This window comes from Dipodomys ordii, unplaced genomic scaffold (genome assembly GCF_000151885.1).
Source record: "Dipodomys ordii isolate 6190 unplaced genomic scaffold, Dord_2.0 Scaffold58, whole genome shotgun sequence".
NCBI lineage: Eukaryota > Metazoa > Chordata > Mammalia > Rodentia > Heteromyidae > Dipodomys > Dipodomys ordii.
In genome coordinates this window covers 9,006,349-9,022,269 of record NW_012267274.1, presented here as the reverse complement: position 1 = coordinate 9,022,269, position 15,921 = coordinate 9,006,349, and the positions used below count along the sequence as shown (strand labels likewise).

General features: G+C 42.7%; 1 protein-coding gene across 1 annotated transcript in view; it reads right to left on the bottom strand.

Annotated features, from left to right (window-relative positions):
* Mcmbp (minichromosome maintenance complex binding protein) overlaps window positions 1–15,921 on the bottom strand; it is a 37,630-nt gene that overhangs the window by 19,886 nt on the left and 1,823 nt on the right. Inside the window, exons 2-7 of the mRNA XM_013021901.1 lie at window positions 13,039–13,173; window positions 6,795–6,880; window positions 6,079–6,219; window positions 5,945–5,986; window positions 3,492–3,593; window positions 116–260 (exon numbers count right to left, since the gene is read on the bottom strand). Of these exons, the coding sequence (XP_012877355.1) occupies window positions 116–260; window positions 3,492–3,593; window positions 5,945–5,986; window positions 6,079–6,219; window positions 6,795–6,880; window positions 13,039–13,173 (651 nt within the window). The remainder of the gene's footprint in view (window positions 1–115; window positions 261–3,491; window positions 3,594–5,944; window positions 5,987–6,078; window positions 6,220–6,794; window positions 6,881–13,038; window positions 13,174–15,921) is intronic.

Below are 15,921 nucleotides of genomic sequence, written 5' to 3'. Positions count from 1 at the left end.
GGAAAGGTCATCACATCGTTACCAGCTCCTAAATCTAGGATTGCACTGTTCCACAGTCGAGAGCGAAAACAAATGTCCTGTGAGAAGGCTACAGGAAGCCACTGGCGCATACTACCTGCTTGCCTGGCACCTGCGTGCTGCTCTTTTTGCTTATTGGGCTGGAGGTCCATGTCCTCATCATCTTCGTAACTCCTCTTGTGACGACTCGGAGTGTAGGAGGTTGATGGACTGACCCGAGCTTGGTTTGCATTGACGTAGGCGTTAGACAGTTAAGAAAATACTATCATGAACTGAAGAGTACCCTAAATTATGCTAATCATATAGCAGTAAGAAAATTACTAGTTTGGCAATTCAGCTCAAGTATACTTAAATGGAAGTTAACTTGCAGTTTTGGATGTGAGTATGCCCTCTGACCAGGTTGAGTACAACTAAAAGTAAGCAAAGCAGCTGTCTTCACAGACACGGACGCATGAAGTTACAATCTTTGAGTGAGGAGACTCCAGGAAAACTCCACATCCTTCCAGCACTCTGTGGAGACATTTTTGCAATCTGCAGCAAGGAGAAATGGAAGCATTGCTCTTGCTGAGTTAAGCAAACACAGCACACAGTTCAGGGCTGTAGAAGCATCTGGAATTTGCAGGAAAATACTGGAGAAAAGCAGTTGTAAGTATAAAACCCAGAAATCTGTGTAGGTTGCATTTGTGTCTTTGGCCAAATACTCAAGACAAGATTCTCCAAGGCCTGGCAGAGAACAGCAGCTGTTGGCAGAGTTAAATGGAGACATGGGCTAGAAATGGATCTTGCTAAATATCCCAGGCATTTAGGTAGGACCTAGAAATAGCATATTTCATGAGCAGGGACTGTGTTTTGTAGATCAAGGGCTACTCTATACCCACTTTAACAAATCCCCCAAACATGTCTTGTCAGGATCAAAGTGTGAAGAATACATGCAGCACTCGTACTGGTTCTTACTGGGGGTGGTGGCACATGCTCGTCATTCGAGCTACATGGGGGGAACCCTGGCAAAAACACATGACTCTTATTTTAAAAGTAACAAAAGCGACAAGGACTGAGGGCATGACACAAGTGGTCGAACCCTTGCCTAACAAAGTTGGAAGACCTCAGTTCACTGTATTTTCAAGAAAAAAAAAAATGTGTAGGCACCTCCTGCTTGGGACGCTGTGTGGGATCTGTAGCCAAACTTCCCGCATGGCCCTGCCAGCCGACTGGGCCCCTTGCATAAAGAGCTGTGCCCAAGGCTCAGTGTCAGCTACAGCCTCTGAACCTGCAGTTGGCTCCCCTGCGGCTGTGCCCTGGCAACCTGGGCTGATGGCCCAGAGGGCATCCACTGCAGGCACTACCCGGTGTACCGCACTGCAGGTAAAGCCGAGCTTACTGGAGCCCTAAGGAAGACTAGCTGCTGCTGCAGTAGCTGGATGGCCCTTGCTTTTATGAGATAAGAGTTTCTGGAGGGTGCTCAGAACAACATGATCTTAAGCTCTGTGATAGTTTCAGTGAGGTACTACAACAGCACAGAATTGTAAGTGGCTGGTCTAACCAACAAGTTCAAGTTGAAGAAACAGAAAATTGTGCCTCTGAGCTTGGCACTGGTGGCTCATACCTATAATCCTAACTACTCAGGAGGCGGAGATCTGGAATCCACACTCAAAGCAGGGAAGGAAAGTCTGTGTGACTCTGATCCCTAACTAACTACCAAAAAAAGCCAAGAAGTGGAGCTATGGCTCAAAATGGTAGAGCACTAGCTTGGAGTGAAAATAAAAACAACAAAACCTCAGGGACAGGCCCAGCCCCTGTGATCAAGTCCCTGGAACAGTTTTAAAAAAAAACAACAAATTTCTGAGTTAGTAGTTAAAAATCTCACAAAGAAAATTGACAGGCTCAAAATAAAAATAATCTATGAACACTCAACTGGAGACTGTAGGCTAAGTATTAAAAGGAATGAACTATCGATACACACACATAGCATGGATAATTCTTGAGTATATGTTATAAAAATAACCAGACACAGAGAACTAGAGACCCCCAAAAATAAGCAAAAAAGAAAATATTTAAGGCAAGGGAAGGCATGGATGTCAGAACATAGCTGCAAGGGAGAGAAGTATGTGATAATTAGAGGCACAAAGGATTTTCTGGCCACAGGCTCTTTGCCCGGACTGGGATACTGGCTATGCAGGTATCCATGCCTTCATCCCAGTCACTGAAGGATCAGTGTACATGAAAGAGATACTAACCAAAAATGTTAATAAGTAAATGAAAAGGAGACTATGACAGTCAGTCCTTACCGAGACCACCACCTCACCCCTCCAGTGGACTCCTGCTTTGTTACTAAACAGCTCTTTAGCTGCATAAACAGAACACAACCAACAAACAAAACCCCCAAGATTCACAGTTCCAGGCTCCTTTGTAACAAACCAACATGCTGTTTTCCTTTAATATCACAAGGGTGCAACTGTCACCCGGTCAATGTCAGGAAGCTGAAAATAGGTAGACTGGGTCCAGGGGAGCCCAGGTAGGAAGAGACACCCTATCTTAAAAATACCCAGCAAAAAACATGGCTAGACGTGTGGGTCTGGCATAATGCCTGCCTAGCAACCTAGAAATCGTGAGTTCAAAGCCCAGTAACACCAAAAGAATAATTAGAAAGACTGCAATTATTAGTTCAATGGTAGAATGCTTGCCTGGCATGTAAAAGGTCTTGGGTTCATCTTTAACATTACAAAAGTTTTTAATGTGAAATTTTTTCACCTCATTATCATGATAATCCTTCAGTCCTTATTTACTTATTTTTATCAGTCATGGGGCTTGAACTCTGGGCCTGGGCACTGTCCTGTCCCTCAGCACTTCAGCTCAAGTCTAGCGCTCTACCACTTGAGCCACAGTGCCACTTCTGCTTTTTCTGCTTATGTGGTGCTGACAATTGAACCCAGGGCCTCAGGCATGCAAAGCTAGCAAGCACTCTACCATGGAGCCACCTTCCCAGCCCTCCCTATTTATTCATACCTAATCTTTTCTTTCTTTTTTTTTTGGTCAGTTGAGGGGCTTGAGTTGAGGGCCTGGACATTGTCCCTGAGATTTTCAGCCCAAGACTAGCACTCTACCACTTTGAGCCACAGCTCCATTTCCAGTTTTCTGGTAGTTAACTGGATAAGAGTCTCATGGACTGTCCTAACTGGGCTGGCTTTGGAGCATGAGCATCATATCTTAGCCTCCCGAGTAGCTAGGATTACAGGCATGAGCCACCAGTACCCAGCTACCTCATTTTCTTTAACAATATTTCATCACAGGAACATACCATAAAATTTGACATTTGTATTAAAATAAAGTCACATTTTGCAAATAAAGTGGAAAACTTTCCCAGCTAATGTTACTAGGGTAAAAAGATGAAAAACTCGAAAACTTAATCACAGTCTTTTTAACTAAAAAAAAAGTAGGAGCCATTCAACACAAAGTAAGGTTCAGATAAAGGATATTTCTTTTACCCACGTAGACTCCCCAGGCACTGGAACACAGTAGAAAGTCTGTCTTTCCAATGTGGTAGATCTTGGAGAGTTTAAATCAAGTTCTTGTTGAGGCTGTGACATACACAGAAGTATTTTTAAATTCTTGAGAAAAACAAGTTTAAAAAGATCAACTAAATTTTGATACTTATAAAACCATAGTAAATATATAAATTGTAAACCACAGTAAATACATAAATTGTAAAGTTAATTTAAACTGGGAGCCAGTACCTCATTCCTGAGGATTGTGGTTCAAAATTAGCTCAGGCAGAGAAATCTGAGACCCTTATTCTCCAAACAATCAGCAAAAACTTGGAATTAGAAGTGGTAGAGTACCTCAAGTGAAAAAGTTAAGCGCACAAGGCCATGAATTCAAGTTCCAGCATTATCATGCGTGTATGCGCGTGTGCGTGCGTGTGCACACACACACACACACACATTAATTTAACTAACTAGCAACTAATTTCAAGCTACCACTTACTTTGCTTCATTTTGTTTTGGGACAGGGTCTTACTATGTAGTCCAGGCTGGCCTGAAACCCATGATGCCCTGTGTCACTCTTCAGAATGCTCAGTGTGATAACGGTGTGTACACCAGGCCTGGCTTCTCAATGTGTTGTTTTTGAAAGGAAAATTGACTTAATTGTTTCAAATGCAATAATCGAAATACTACCTCTCTCAAATCCTTAATACAGTGGATTCCAGGTTATAAAACTCAATCAGATGTTGGGATGTACATCAGTGACAGAGCACTTGCCTAGCATGCATTAAAGCCCTATGCTTGACCCCTAGCATGTACATGTAATGCATGCACACACTCGCACCCCAAACCCCCGACTCTATATAACAGAGAATTAGAGTCAGAACATAGGTCATTCCATGGAGATCTCCTTTCCTACTGAGGTTTTACCTGAACCCCTGCCTAGTCAGCCCTGACAGAGATCCTTGCTTTCATTCAACAGTCGACAGTTAGGGTCTGTGTGTCCATAGAAAACACATGAAAAACATAAGGGGCAAGTAATGGGGAGAATTTTGGTCAATCAATTTATTTTGACATAGTAATCATTCTATTAAACTTGAAGTAACTTGGAAGCAAACCCAGCTACAGCATCATACACACTGAGCAGGTGTAAGATTGAAATTCAACTTAACTGTGTTGCCTGTTCTGCTATCAGAAAATCAACACTAGGACAAATAAGACACAGATTCCTGTAGTTCCTCCATACCTGTTTGTCTAGTACGTTCCTAGCTTGGGACTATTCTCATGGATACCTTTATATGCCCATTCTGCTTTTTTCTTCCACTGCTTTTGTAAGAGTTTCTTCTATTATTTCTTTTCACCACTGAAAAAGGTGGTTAGAAATTGTGTGTGTATGTGTCTGTGTGTGTGTGTATTTTAAAGTAAAAGTTTGGCTTAATGGTAGAACATATGCTTAGCGTGTGTGAGAACATGGATTCAATCCCACATACCCTCAAAAGAAACAGAGAAAGTAGGATTTAATTATTATTATTTTCTTTTTGGTATCAACCTTGGGACTTGAACTCAGGCTTCGGTGCTGTCTCTGAGCTTTGGTGCTCAAGGCTAGTGCTCTACACGTAACCCACAGTTCCACTGAGTCTTGTGAACTTTCCTGCCTGGATTGGCTTGAACCATGATCTTTAGATCTTCAGATCTCAGCCTCCAGTGGCGTGAGCCACCAGCGCAAGGCAAGTTTATTTAATTTTTGAGCGTCTGCTAGGCCTAAGTTATTACTCTTTCACTTAAAACAATTTATAAATTAGAATTATATAATTATTTATGTTATATATTTATATATTATAGTTACATAATATATAATTTATATAATTTTTTAACAAAATAGGTATGAGAAAAGAATTTTGTTATTTATAATATTTTACCTCTAACAGAGGTGGGAAACCTTTTCTGTGCAAGGGCCATTTAGATACTTATAACATCATTATGGCCCTTACAAAATTATGAATATGGGCAGATGATCTTAGGAAGCTGACAAGAAGCGTTGCATGTCTGTCCCTTCGTATATCAAATGATTTTAAGGACTTCATGCAGCCTGAGGCCTAGGCATACCTTATCCCTGTTCTAATACATTTTTTTCTCCTTTTTCATTGGTGCTAGTTACTGGGGTTTGAACACTATTGCCTAGCTTTCTTGTTCAAGGCTGGCACTCTTCCACTTGAGCCATATTTCCACTTTTGATTTTTTGCTGGTTAACGGGAGAATAAGAGTCTCTTGGATTTGTCTATCTGGGCTGGCTTAGAACCAAAGTCCTCAGATCTCAGCCTCCAGAGTAGCTAGAATTTACAGGCAAGAGCCACTGGTAGCCAGGGTATAACAGATCTTTAAAAAAGACAATACGAAAACCACAACAGAAATACTCTTAAAAACTTTTATATCTTAAAGATACATACCCCACACTCTGCTACATCTCTGTATTTTCCAAAATGAAGAACCTTTGATCCAAAACAAAAAATAACATCATTACATCAGTATAATCAATACCATACTAATAAGGAGAAAGTACCACAGAAAAATCAATACATACGCGTGCTTTTGTGTTCTGGTTAACCGTTTCATAAACTCCCATGTAAAATTCAGGGTCAAACATATCCTGGATCATGCAGCGAAATTTTACAAAACTATTAGGTTTCAAATAATGAAGGGGAACTTCATTCAATGACGGTACCTTTAAAGAAAACAGATAATATCCTGTCTATAAAATCTCAATCACTGTGCATCCATGCAAACAACTCCTCCCACTCTCAAGACACAAACTGTCACCATACACACTCAAAATCTAGGTCTATTACGAAGTCAAATGCTCTCAGAGGCCAATATAACATAACTGCTGGACAAAAGCAGTTCCCTCTGAATATGTCTATGTGACAGAGAACACGTAACCATAGTGTAAAAGGATGCTCTGCTTTGAATCCTTTTCAATGAGCAGAAATGCATTTACTTTGATGAGTCCCTCTTAAAACTCATTCATCATAGTTCTTTTAAAATGAAGGTAATGAAACAAAGGCAATGGATGCTCTGACAGCCAGTTTCCTACCAAGTAACAGTCAGTTACTGCCACCTAGAGGCAAAAAATGGAAGCATTTAATTTTGTCAACTTGTGAGATCAAAACATTTTAAAACATGTACTTAGGGCAGAAGTATGCATTTCACTATACTTTAAAATTGCATGTGGAATACTGCTCTATTGTGAAAAACTGTAGCCAGCCCAACCCTCTTTCCTTAAAATAGCTGAACACATACCCATTTAGGAGCATTATTTTCCTTCAGCTTTTCCTTAAAGTATTCAATAACTTTCTTTTCCCAGTCAGAATTAACTCCATTTTGGGCTGAAAGAGAAATATAGTTTTCAAAGGTAAAAGTACAATGTATAATAACAGACTAGGTCTTGGTAAGTCACTCGTTAGCTTACTCAGTTAAAGCAGAACTGGAATTTGCTACTGTGGTAAAGACATTCATTTCAGTGTCTGCGACCCTCATCAAACACCCGAGACGCCGCCCCACCGAGCGCTGGGCACTGCAGACTCAGCTGCCAACAGCTGCAGAGAATAAGGCTGGCCTCCTGGGTCAGCAAGACCTTACAAGAGCCCTCCCTTCATTACCTATCTATGTCAATCAAAAACAAACCAACAGCAGCCTTGAAATGAAGAGCAGCCTTTTAAACATAAATAGCTCAGAGCACATGTGTCCTTGCTCTGTTTGCTATCACTTGTTCTCTCTTGTATTTATCTAAGTTAAATGTATCACGTATTTTTACCTGTACATTATTCACCGTGTGTCTCTTAAGACTATCTTCTATAGCCACAAAATTATTATCAAGCTCAGGAAATTCAAAACGGATGTAATACTTACAGTATTTCCATCTACTATTCATATTCCAATTGGTCATTAGACTTAATTCCCCCCCCCCTTTTTTCTTTTGCTGTTCTGGGGCTTAAACTCAGGGCCTCACCTTCATGCTCTATCTTTTCACCTTTTTTGCTCCCATCTGGCACTCTGCCACTTGAACCACATCCCCAGCCTGGCATTTCTGCTGGGCTGGCTTTGAACCTTCATTCTAAGATCTCAATCTCTTGAGTTACCAGGATTTATAGGCATGAGCCACAGACAGTTCAGGTCCAGTTTAGGATCATATATTGCATCTAGTTATCAAGTCTTTTTAATCTGAGAGGCTCCTCAAACTCTTTTTATCTTTAAGTGATTTAGTTTTCCTCTTTTGCAGTTCTGGGGATATGGCATTGATATTTCACAATACAAACCCTTTAAATAAAAAACAAGGCCAGGTATGAAAGCACACACCTCTAAATCCCAGGACTCAGGGGGCTGAAGCAGGAGGATACTGAATCTGGGACTAGTCTTTAAGAGCTATCCATGCTGAAGTTCCTCCTAACCCAAACAAAACTAAGCTGTTTATTCAGCCTTCCAAGAAACCAGAGTAATGAGACCATACCAAACTTCCCAAAGACTAGTTTGATTGGTCTGTCAAAGAAGTTGCCTTAATCCTTATACAATAGTAGCTTGAAATAACCTAATACCAGGTGCCACAAGGGCATCTAGAGCGGAAGGAACCATGGACAGAACAGCTAAAAGCAAAAAAGAAAAATGAATGACTCAAAGCACTTTGGAGAGAGCTTCTGGAAGAGGTGAAGAACCAAAGCATGTTAAGGTTATACAGATGCAGAGAAGTCTGAGGGTACAAACACTAAGGGTACCGCAAAAAGAAGGAGGGGCACAACAAGGTCAAGTACTTGGAGGACAAAGTGTCTGGAAGAGCAAGGCAGTGAGGCCACACACATCACAAGGAGCTCTCGAAGTCAGCCTGCAAACCCAGAACCTGACTGCAGCTTACATGGCACAGGGGAATTAATATGGTAGACCAAATTAAGGTTCACTAGCAGCTACCTAAAACAGAGAAATTCAATGTAATTACAGGGTTCTTTTTTTTTTTCTTTGTCAGTCATGGGGCTTGAACTCTGGGCCTAAGCACTGTCCCTCAAGCTCTTCAGCTCAAGGATAGTGTTCTACAGAGCCACTTCTGGTTTTCTGGTGGTTTATTGGAGATAAGAGTTTCATGGCCTTTCCTGCCTGGGCTGGCTTTGAACCCCGATCCTCAGATCTCAGCCTCCTGAGTAGCTAGGATTACAGGCGTGAGCCAAAGGCACTCAGCTACAAGGTTCTTATATGTGGAAGGTGAAAGAAAAAAAGAACAGCAAGATGAAGGAACTCAATGTGCTGGCCTTAAAGATGAAAAGGGGCCACAAGTAATGACATGGAGGTGGGTCCAAACCCTAGAAAAAGACAAACAGTCTCTCTCCTAAAGCCTGCAGACAGGAATTCAAGTCCTGCTGCCATCTGGTTTTATCCCAGTGAAATTTTTGGTTTCCAGAACTATAAAATAATAAATTCACTGTCTTAATGTACTGTAATCAGTTATAGCAGAAACAGGAAGGTTACAGTAACACAGTGATGCTTGGAGAACAAGCCACTTTGCTGGAATTGCTGTTGACAGCAGTGACTTGTGCGCATTCGCCTTTTCGTGCCATATACCCTGAAATTACCTCACTGCTGTCCTTCCTGGCAATTTTTCTTCCTTTTATCTTTTTTCCCTTTGTCAGTCTGGCTAGACTTATATCAATTTTATTGATATTGAAAAGGAAGGATGAGGGATGTAACAATGGTTTAAAAAAAAAAGCATGTCTTATATGCATAAGCCCCTGGGTTAAATCCCCAGTAACACCAAAGGGGGGGGGGAGAAGGGGGGGAAGAGTGAAGGGGAGGGAGGGAGAGGGGAAGGAAAAAGAAAAGAACTTTAATTGACTTGTTTTCATCACTTCTTAATTTCTGCTATCTTTACTATTCGGTTTTAGTCTTCATTTCTCACTTCATACATGGAAGTTTAAATTATAGACTTGAGATCTTTCCTCTCTTCCAATAAATGCACGTAATGCCTCTAAGCACATTTGGCTGATTTGTGTTTTCCCTTGGTTTAGTTCAGAAGTCTTAAGGATTTCCCTCGGGACATCTTTCCCAGTGTGCATGCAGTGTTTGTGTCTTTCTCTCAAGTTTGGATTTTCCTGTTTCTTTCTGCTTCTGGGTCCCAATCTACTTTCATCTTGGTAAGTGAGTATACTTGGGTAATTCTACCGCTGGAGTCTGCTGCTATTTGTCTATATCCCAGGCTATGCTTTCTCTTGGCCAACACTGCACAAGCACTTGCTGAGCAGAATGTGTGTTTGGATTAAGTATACAAATTTCTGAAAGAATATATATTGTCAAAACTCACAGAAGATTGGAAGACTGCATTCTCATTTTCATCACATTTCTGTCAAAGAACAATGTTTCTAATAGCAATAGAACAAAAAAGAAACAGTAGCTAATCATTCCTCCTACTCTCCTCACAAGAATTTACAAAGTTGCAGGCCAATTTCACAAAAGATAAACATGAAAAATCTATACAGCTGGGCACCGGTGGCTCAGGCCTGTAATCCTAGCTACTAAGGTGGATGAGATCTGAGGATCCTGGTTCAAAGCCAGCCCAAGCAGGAAAGTCCATGAGACTCTTATTTACAATTAACCACCAGAAAACTGAAGTGGGGCTGTAGCTCAAGTGGTAGAGATCTTGCTTTGAGCTAAAGAGCTGAGGGGCAGCACACAGGCCCAGAGTTCAAGCCCTATGACCAACAACAACAACAAAAATCTCTATGAACTATCAGTTAAGCTAGGTGTCATAATGTATGCTTACCAGTCCAAGCTACTTTAGAATCACTTGAGCCCAGTAATGGGGCCAGCATGGGCAACACAGCAAGCAAAATAAATAAAGTTTAAAGAGTTAACTGAGTAATATGGTATAAAAAAAATCATGGCTCTCAGTACTGGGAGGGAGACTCAGGCAGGAGGATTCCAAGTTTGAGGCCAGCCTGTGCTACAAAGCAAGACACTGTCTAAAATGGAAAAAAAAAAAAAAGGACTAAGTAGTACTACCCCTCCAACAACAAAGTAGTCTTATCAGGACATGATAGTGGTTGATGGTGGAACACTATAAAGACACTAAACACCACTAAAATGTGCATTTTAAAATGGGGGCTTTGTGAAGAAGACAATGAAAAAATGTTCATGAAGAAGTAAAAAAGAGCTGATGGCACACAGTTAGGGGCACTTAGCTCAATGGGTAATAACACACTTCTACAAATTCACTATCATCATGTTGGTTCTTAAAATTTCTTTTATTTCTACTTTTTGGTAGTACTGGGTTTTGAACTCAGGGTATCACTCACTTGGCAGGCCCTCTACTGCTGAGCCTTGCCTCCATTGCTGGATATTTTAAAACCGTGACCAAATTACTTTTTCTAATTTTGTAATAACTTGGGCTAGGATATAGGCCAGTAGTAGAGGGGTCAGCATGTGCAAGACCCTGGATTTGATCCCAAGCATTGCACATACAAAGTCAAAACACTCCATGCACATTTTCCTCTAGCTGCCCAATCCACTTCCTCTGAGAATGTGCCCACTATTGAAGCATGGGCCCCAATAGTGATGAATCCTACGTTAATTCTGCCATGGCCATAGCCCAACTCCACAGGGTCTACCAGGTTTTCTATTCCTAGAGTTTGGGTTTAAGCCAGTGTGGACTGAAACTAAGAAAAGAATCTGAAGTGAAACAGAAAGTCAGCGTGCAGAGATGAACAGAGCCTAAAAGAGAGAAAAATCAAGAAAAGTTGCTTGGACTTCTGCTAACCTAGTTCTGAGTCTACTCAGTTCTCTGGAATCCCTGTCTTTGGAATTTAAGGTTGTCCACAACAAATTACTTTTATAAGATCAGCCAAAGGAAAGGTGGTAGAAGAGATCAAAGGAGAGAGACAATAAGGAATAAGGGCATAAAGACTCACAGTGGTAATAAAAAGTGTAACTTCTGGTGCCTCTTCCTATTACTTTAAATCTTCTAAAATGCTAGTAATGAAATGTCCAATCCTTCCTGCTTCTACCATACTACTGTGATTTTTTTTTTTTAATGTGAGGTAGTCTGGTTAGATATAACTAAAGAACTTTAATGATCTGACCCAGCTAATACTTTAGAGTGAAAACAGTAAGAGAAATCAGAGTTGGTAAGTATTCCTTTCTTCTTTTGTCCATGCCTGTACTAGGGCCTTGTGCTCTCTCTTGGCTTCTTTGCTCAAGGCTGGCATTCTACTATACTTGAACCATTTCTACTCCTAGCATTTTGCTGTTTAATTGGAGATATGAATCTCATGGACTTTTCCTGCCCAGACTGGCTTTGAGTGGTGATCCTCAGATCTCAGCCCTCTTAATAGCTGGATTACATACAGGAGAGAGGCACCCATGCCCAAGTGCATTCCTAACTGTGAAATTAAAAGTAGTTATGATTGGGCATGGTGGTACAAGCCTGTAGTGCTAGCTACTCAGAGGTTGAGGCAAGAGGATGATTTGAACCTGAAAGTTAGAGGCCAGATTGAACAAAAAGAAAAGAAAAGAAAAGAAAAGGAAAAAAAAAAAAGCACTGAGGTGCCAGTGGCTCATGTTGGTGATATTAGCTACCAGGAGGCTGAGATCTGAGGATTACGGTTAGAAGTCAGCCTGAGCAGGAACATCTGTGAAACTCTCATCTCTAACTAACCATTAAAAGGTGGAAGTCGAGCTGGGGCTAAAGTGGTACAGTACTGGCTTTGCGCACAAAACCTCAGGGACAGCACCCAGGCCTTGAGTTCAAGCCCCACATAGAATTAATTACTAATTCAAATTATAGTAAAAAAAAAAAACTACTTAGCTGGGTACTGGTGGCTCACGCCTGTAATCCTAGTTACTCAGGAAGCTGAGATCTGAGAATCACAGTTCAAAGCCAGCTCAGGCAGGGAAGTCCATGAGACTCTTATCTCCAATTAACCAACAGAAAACCAGAAGTGGCACTGTGGCTCAAGTGGCAGAACACTCACCTTGAGCTGGAGAGCTCAGGGACAATGCCCAGGCCCAGAGTTCAAGCCCCATGACTGAACTCCCCCCCTTCATCCAAAAAATCTTTTTTTTAAAATTTTAGGTCTCTGCCTTAGTTTAAGGGAAGCAATTGAGCCTGGATTAGTAATGAATAATCACAGTAGAGATTAAGCCATCAATATCACATATAATGAACCCCATAACGATCTGAATTATATTTGTAAATCTTTAAACCGTAGGGCCTAATATTTTGTATGTAAAATAAACGATTAAAAATATGTAATAAAAGCTCACAGGGAACAATTTATGTATTAGCAACTATAATATGGCAGATACAAACTCAAAACAAGCTGCTTACAAAGATGAAATATGATTCATATAGTTGACTGGCCACCTACACAATTTCAAACTTTCTTGGATATGAGCAAGAATTCGGCTTTACATGTGAAAGTAACTCATATCTCATATTCTCTGGACCAGCACAGGCCCAGCAGAACTGCTCTGCTCTAAACTGAGGTTTGTGACCAGACACCCAATTTACACCACTCATCAGTCTTTCCACTGTTGCTGTTCAATAAATGTCTACTAAGCATTTTCAATGTGCCAGGAGTACTCTGGACAATGAGTATACAGTAGTGAACAATGCAGACATAGTCCCTGAGTTTGCAGTCAAAATCTAGCAAAAGAACCCAAGAAACAGGCTTGTGTTTCACATGCTAATTTTCAGCATGAAGCAGGCTGTACCTAACCTAACTTGGCTCCCAAGGAAAAGATTTAACCAGGAAAGTGAACTTGACATTGGAGGAGGAACAGACAAGCTAAACAGCAGATGCAGAAGACCTACAGGTGTGGCTCGAAATCATAGAATTGAAGGAGAATGTAAGAGAAGTCTGAGAACCAAGCGGAGGTGAAACCAACAAGGGCCTCACATGCCCCTTTAAAAAGGTCTGGAGCTAATGAGATACTAATAGGAAGTTTCCTTGGGGGACTTGGTCCCAGTGTGGAGAGAGGAACATGGATGAGTTAGGAGACTATCCCAGTTACCCAGAGAGGGACTAACAAAACCTGATGTGTGACTCTAGCTTTGGAGATGAAAATCACGGATGGATTCAGGAGTTTCAAGAACCAGTGCTGCCAAGATATGTCAGAAATCAGATTCTGAAAGACAATACTAAGTAGGCAATTATCAAAAAACTAGTACCTACCACATACTCAAAGTACTCTACAGCTACACTGTACACCAGAATGTGCAGGTGACATCAATATTCTACACGTATGCTACTGAATCCAGTAGTCTCTATCCTCCTCTAGCTACTGAGACACGGGAAATGTGGTGGCACCAAACATTAAATTGTGACAAAGTTAAATAGCTACAAGTGGCGACTATATTAGTGTACAGGTCTCCATTTAACCACTAAAAAGCAGAAAGTGGAGCTGTGGCTCAAGTGGTAGAACATCAGCTTGAGCAAAAAAGCTAATGGACAGCACCTGGACCCTGAGTTCAAGCCACAGTCCTGGCACAAAATAAAACAACACGCTCCCTCCCCTCTGCAAAGCCCTGCAACTCTTAAACTGATACTGCAATTTCACCTTTGCCTGGTATTTTAGGTCTATTATTTTGAACACCAGCTCTTGGTCCCAGTACTCATTATGATGATCAATTATTACAATTTAGTCATGGAATACAGTTCCCTATGTAGTCCTTTTCTCCCCGACTGAGTCCAGGGCCTCCAGCATGTCAGGCATGCCTTCACTCTACCACAACCCATACTCCCTTTCCTAGTATGTACAGAGGCTTTTTTTTAAGTGCCAGTCTGAACTCAGGGCCTGGGTGCTGTCCCTGATCTTCTTTTACTCAAGGCTGGCATTCTACAATTTGAGCCATAGCCCCAAACTCTGGCTTTTTTTTTTTTTTTGGTTAGTTGTGGGGCCCGAACTTTGGGCCTAGGCGCTGTCCCCGTGCTCTTCAGCTCAAGGTGAGCGCTTTACCACTTGAGCCACAGCGCCACTTCCGGCTTCTTCTGTTTATGTGGTGCTGAGGAATCGAACTCAGGCCTCATGCATGCGAGGCTGAGCCACCTTCCCACCCCCCTCCCTCACCCCCTACTCTGGCTTTTTAATGGTTTACTGGAGATGACTCTCACAGACTTTCCTGCTTGGGCTGGCTTGGAACTGCAATCCTCAGAACTGACTCAGGCCCCTCAGTAGGTAGGGTTATATGCACTCACCATGGGCACCCCACCAGAATCGGTGAGTGTCTGTCCAGAGCTTGGGCTCAGCGCTAGCCCGGTGCTCCGGTGCTCAAGGCTAGCACACTCCCACTAGAACCACACCTCCACTTCCGGCTATTTTTAGTAGTTACTTGGGAGATAGGAGTCTCCCACAAGTTCCAGTTCCCCACGTCTTTGAATTGAGATCCTAAGATCTCAGCCTCCTAAGTAGCTAAGATTACAGCCTGGCTCAGAGGGATTTTTTAAAAAATATTTTGTTATTATTAGGTGTTGTACGGAGGGGTTACCGTTTCGTAAGTTAGGTCATGAGCAAACTTCTTTTTGGAACAATGTCACCCCTTCGTTTTCCCCCAGTTTTCCCCCTCCCGTCCCTGACCACAAATGACATAGTTCATTACAGAGTTTCTTTTTAATTCACAAGGTCGTTAGCGTTCATCCGCTATTATCTGGATCTCTGGTCAGCCTTTTAAGGCTGCCTTTCGTTTCAGCCTGGGAAACCAAATTAACTAGTTAGAATTAGAGGCAAAACCCGACAAGTCGCGGCGGGAACTATAAGAATCACATTTCCTGACTTTGGTTTTGGCTGCTGAAGAGTCTAGCTTCTTACTTCCTCGTCCTCTCCCCGGTATCCCGTAGGATAGGATGGGGTGTCTTTTTGGGGGGAGAGGAGGGATTCCGAGGGATTAAACACACGCTCCACCTCGGATCGACACCCCCGGCCGCTCAGGACGAGCTAAGGGCAGCCAGCAACTCTAACTCCAGGCAAGTCAGGTGCGGCGACCTCACCGGAACGCCAGGTCAGAGTCTGACTCCACCGCCACGCCTCAAGCGCGGGGACTGGGGAATGGGGTGGGGATCGCAGGCCCAGGGGACGAGGGACGAGGTGAGCGTGGGTGCGTCCGTCCGTCCGTCCGGCGCAGCCGCCGCGGTCACTGAGCCCAAGCCTGCCCGGTTCGCTCCACCGGGCGATCCCGGGAAGCGGCTCACCTGCCCCCCCACCCCGGGCTTTGGCACCAGAGCCGCGGGTTCCACGGGGCAGAACTCGGCCCCCGCCTTCACCCCGAGCTGTGCGCCAGGCCGCGGTGAAGTCAACTTCGGGGCGGAGGGGCGAGCACGCCCCCGGCACGCCGGAAGTTTGGCAATAACCCTGAGCGGCTTCCCTCCGCCCGGGCTCCGGGGCTGGGTGGCCGGCG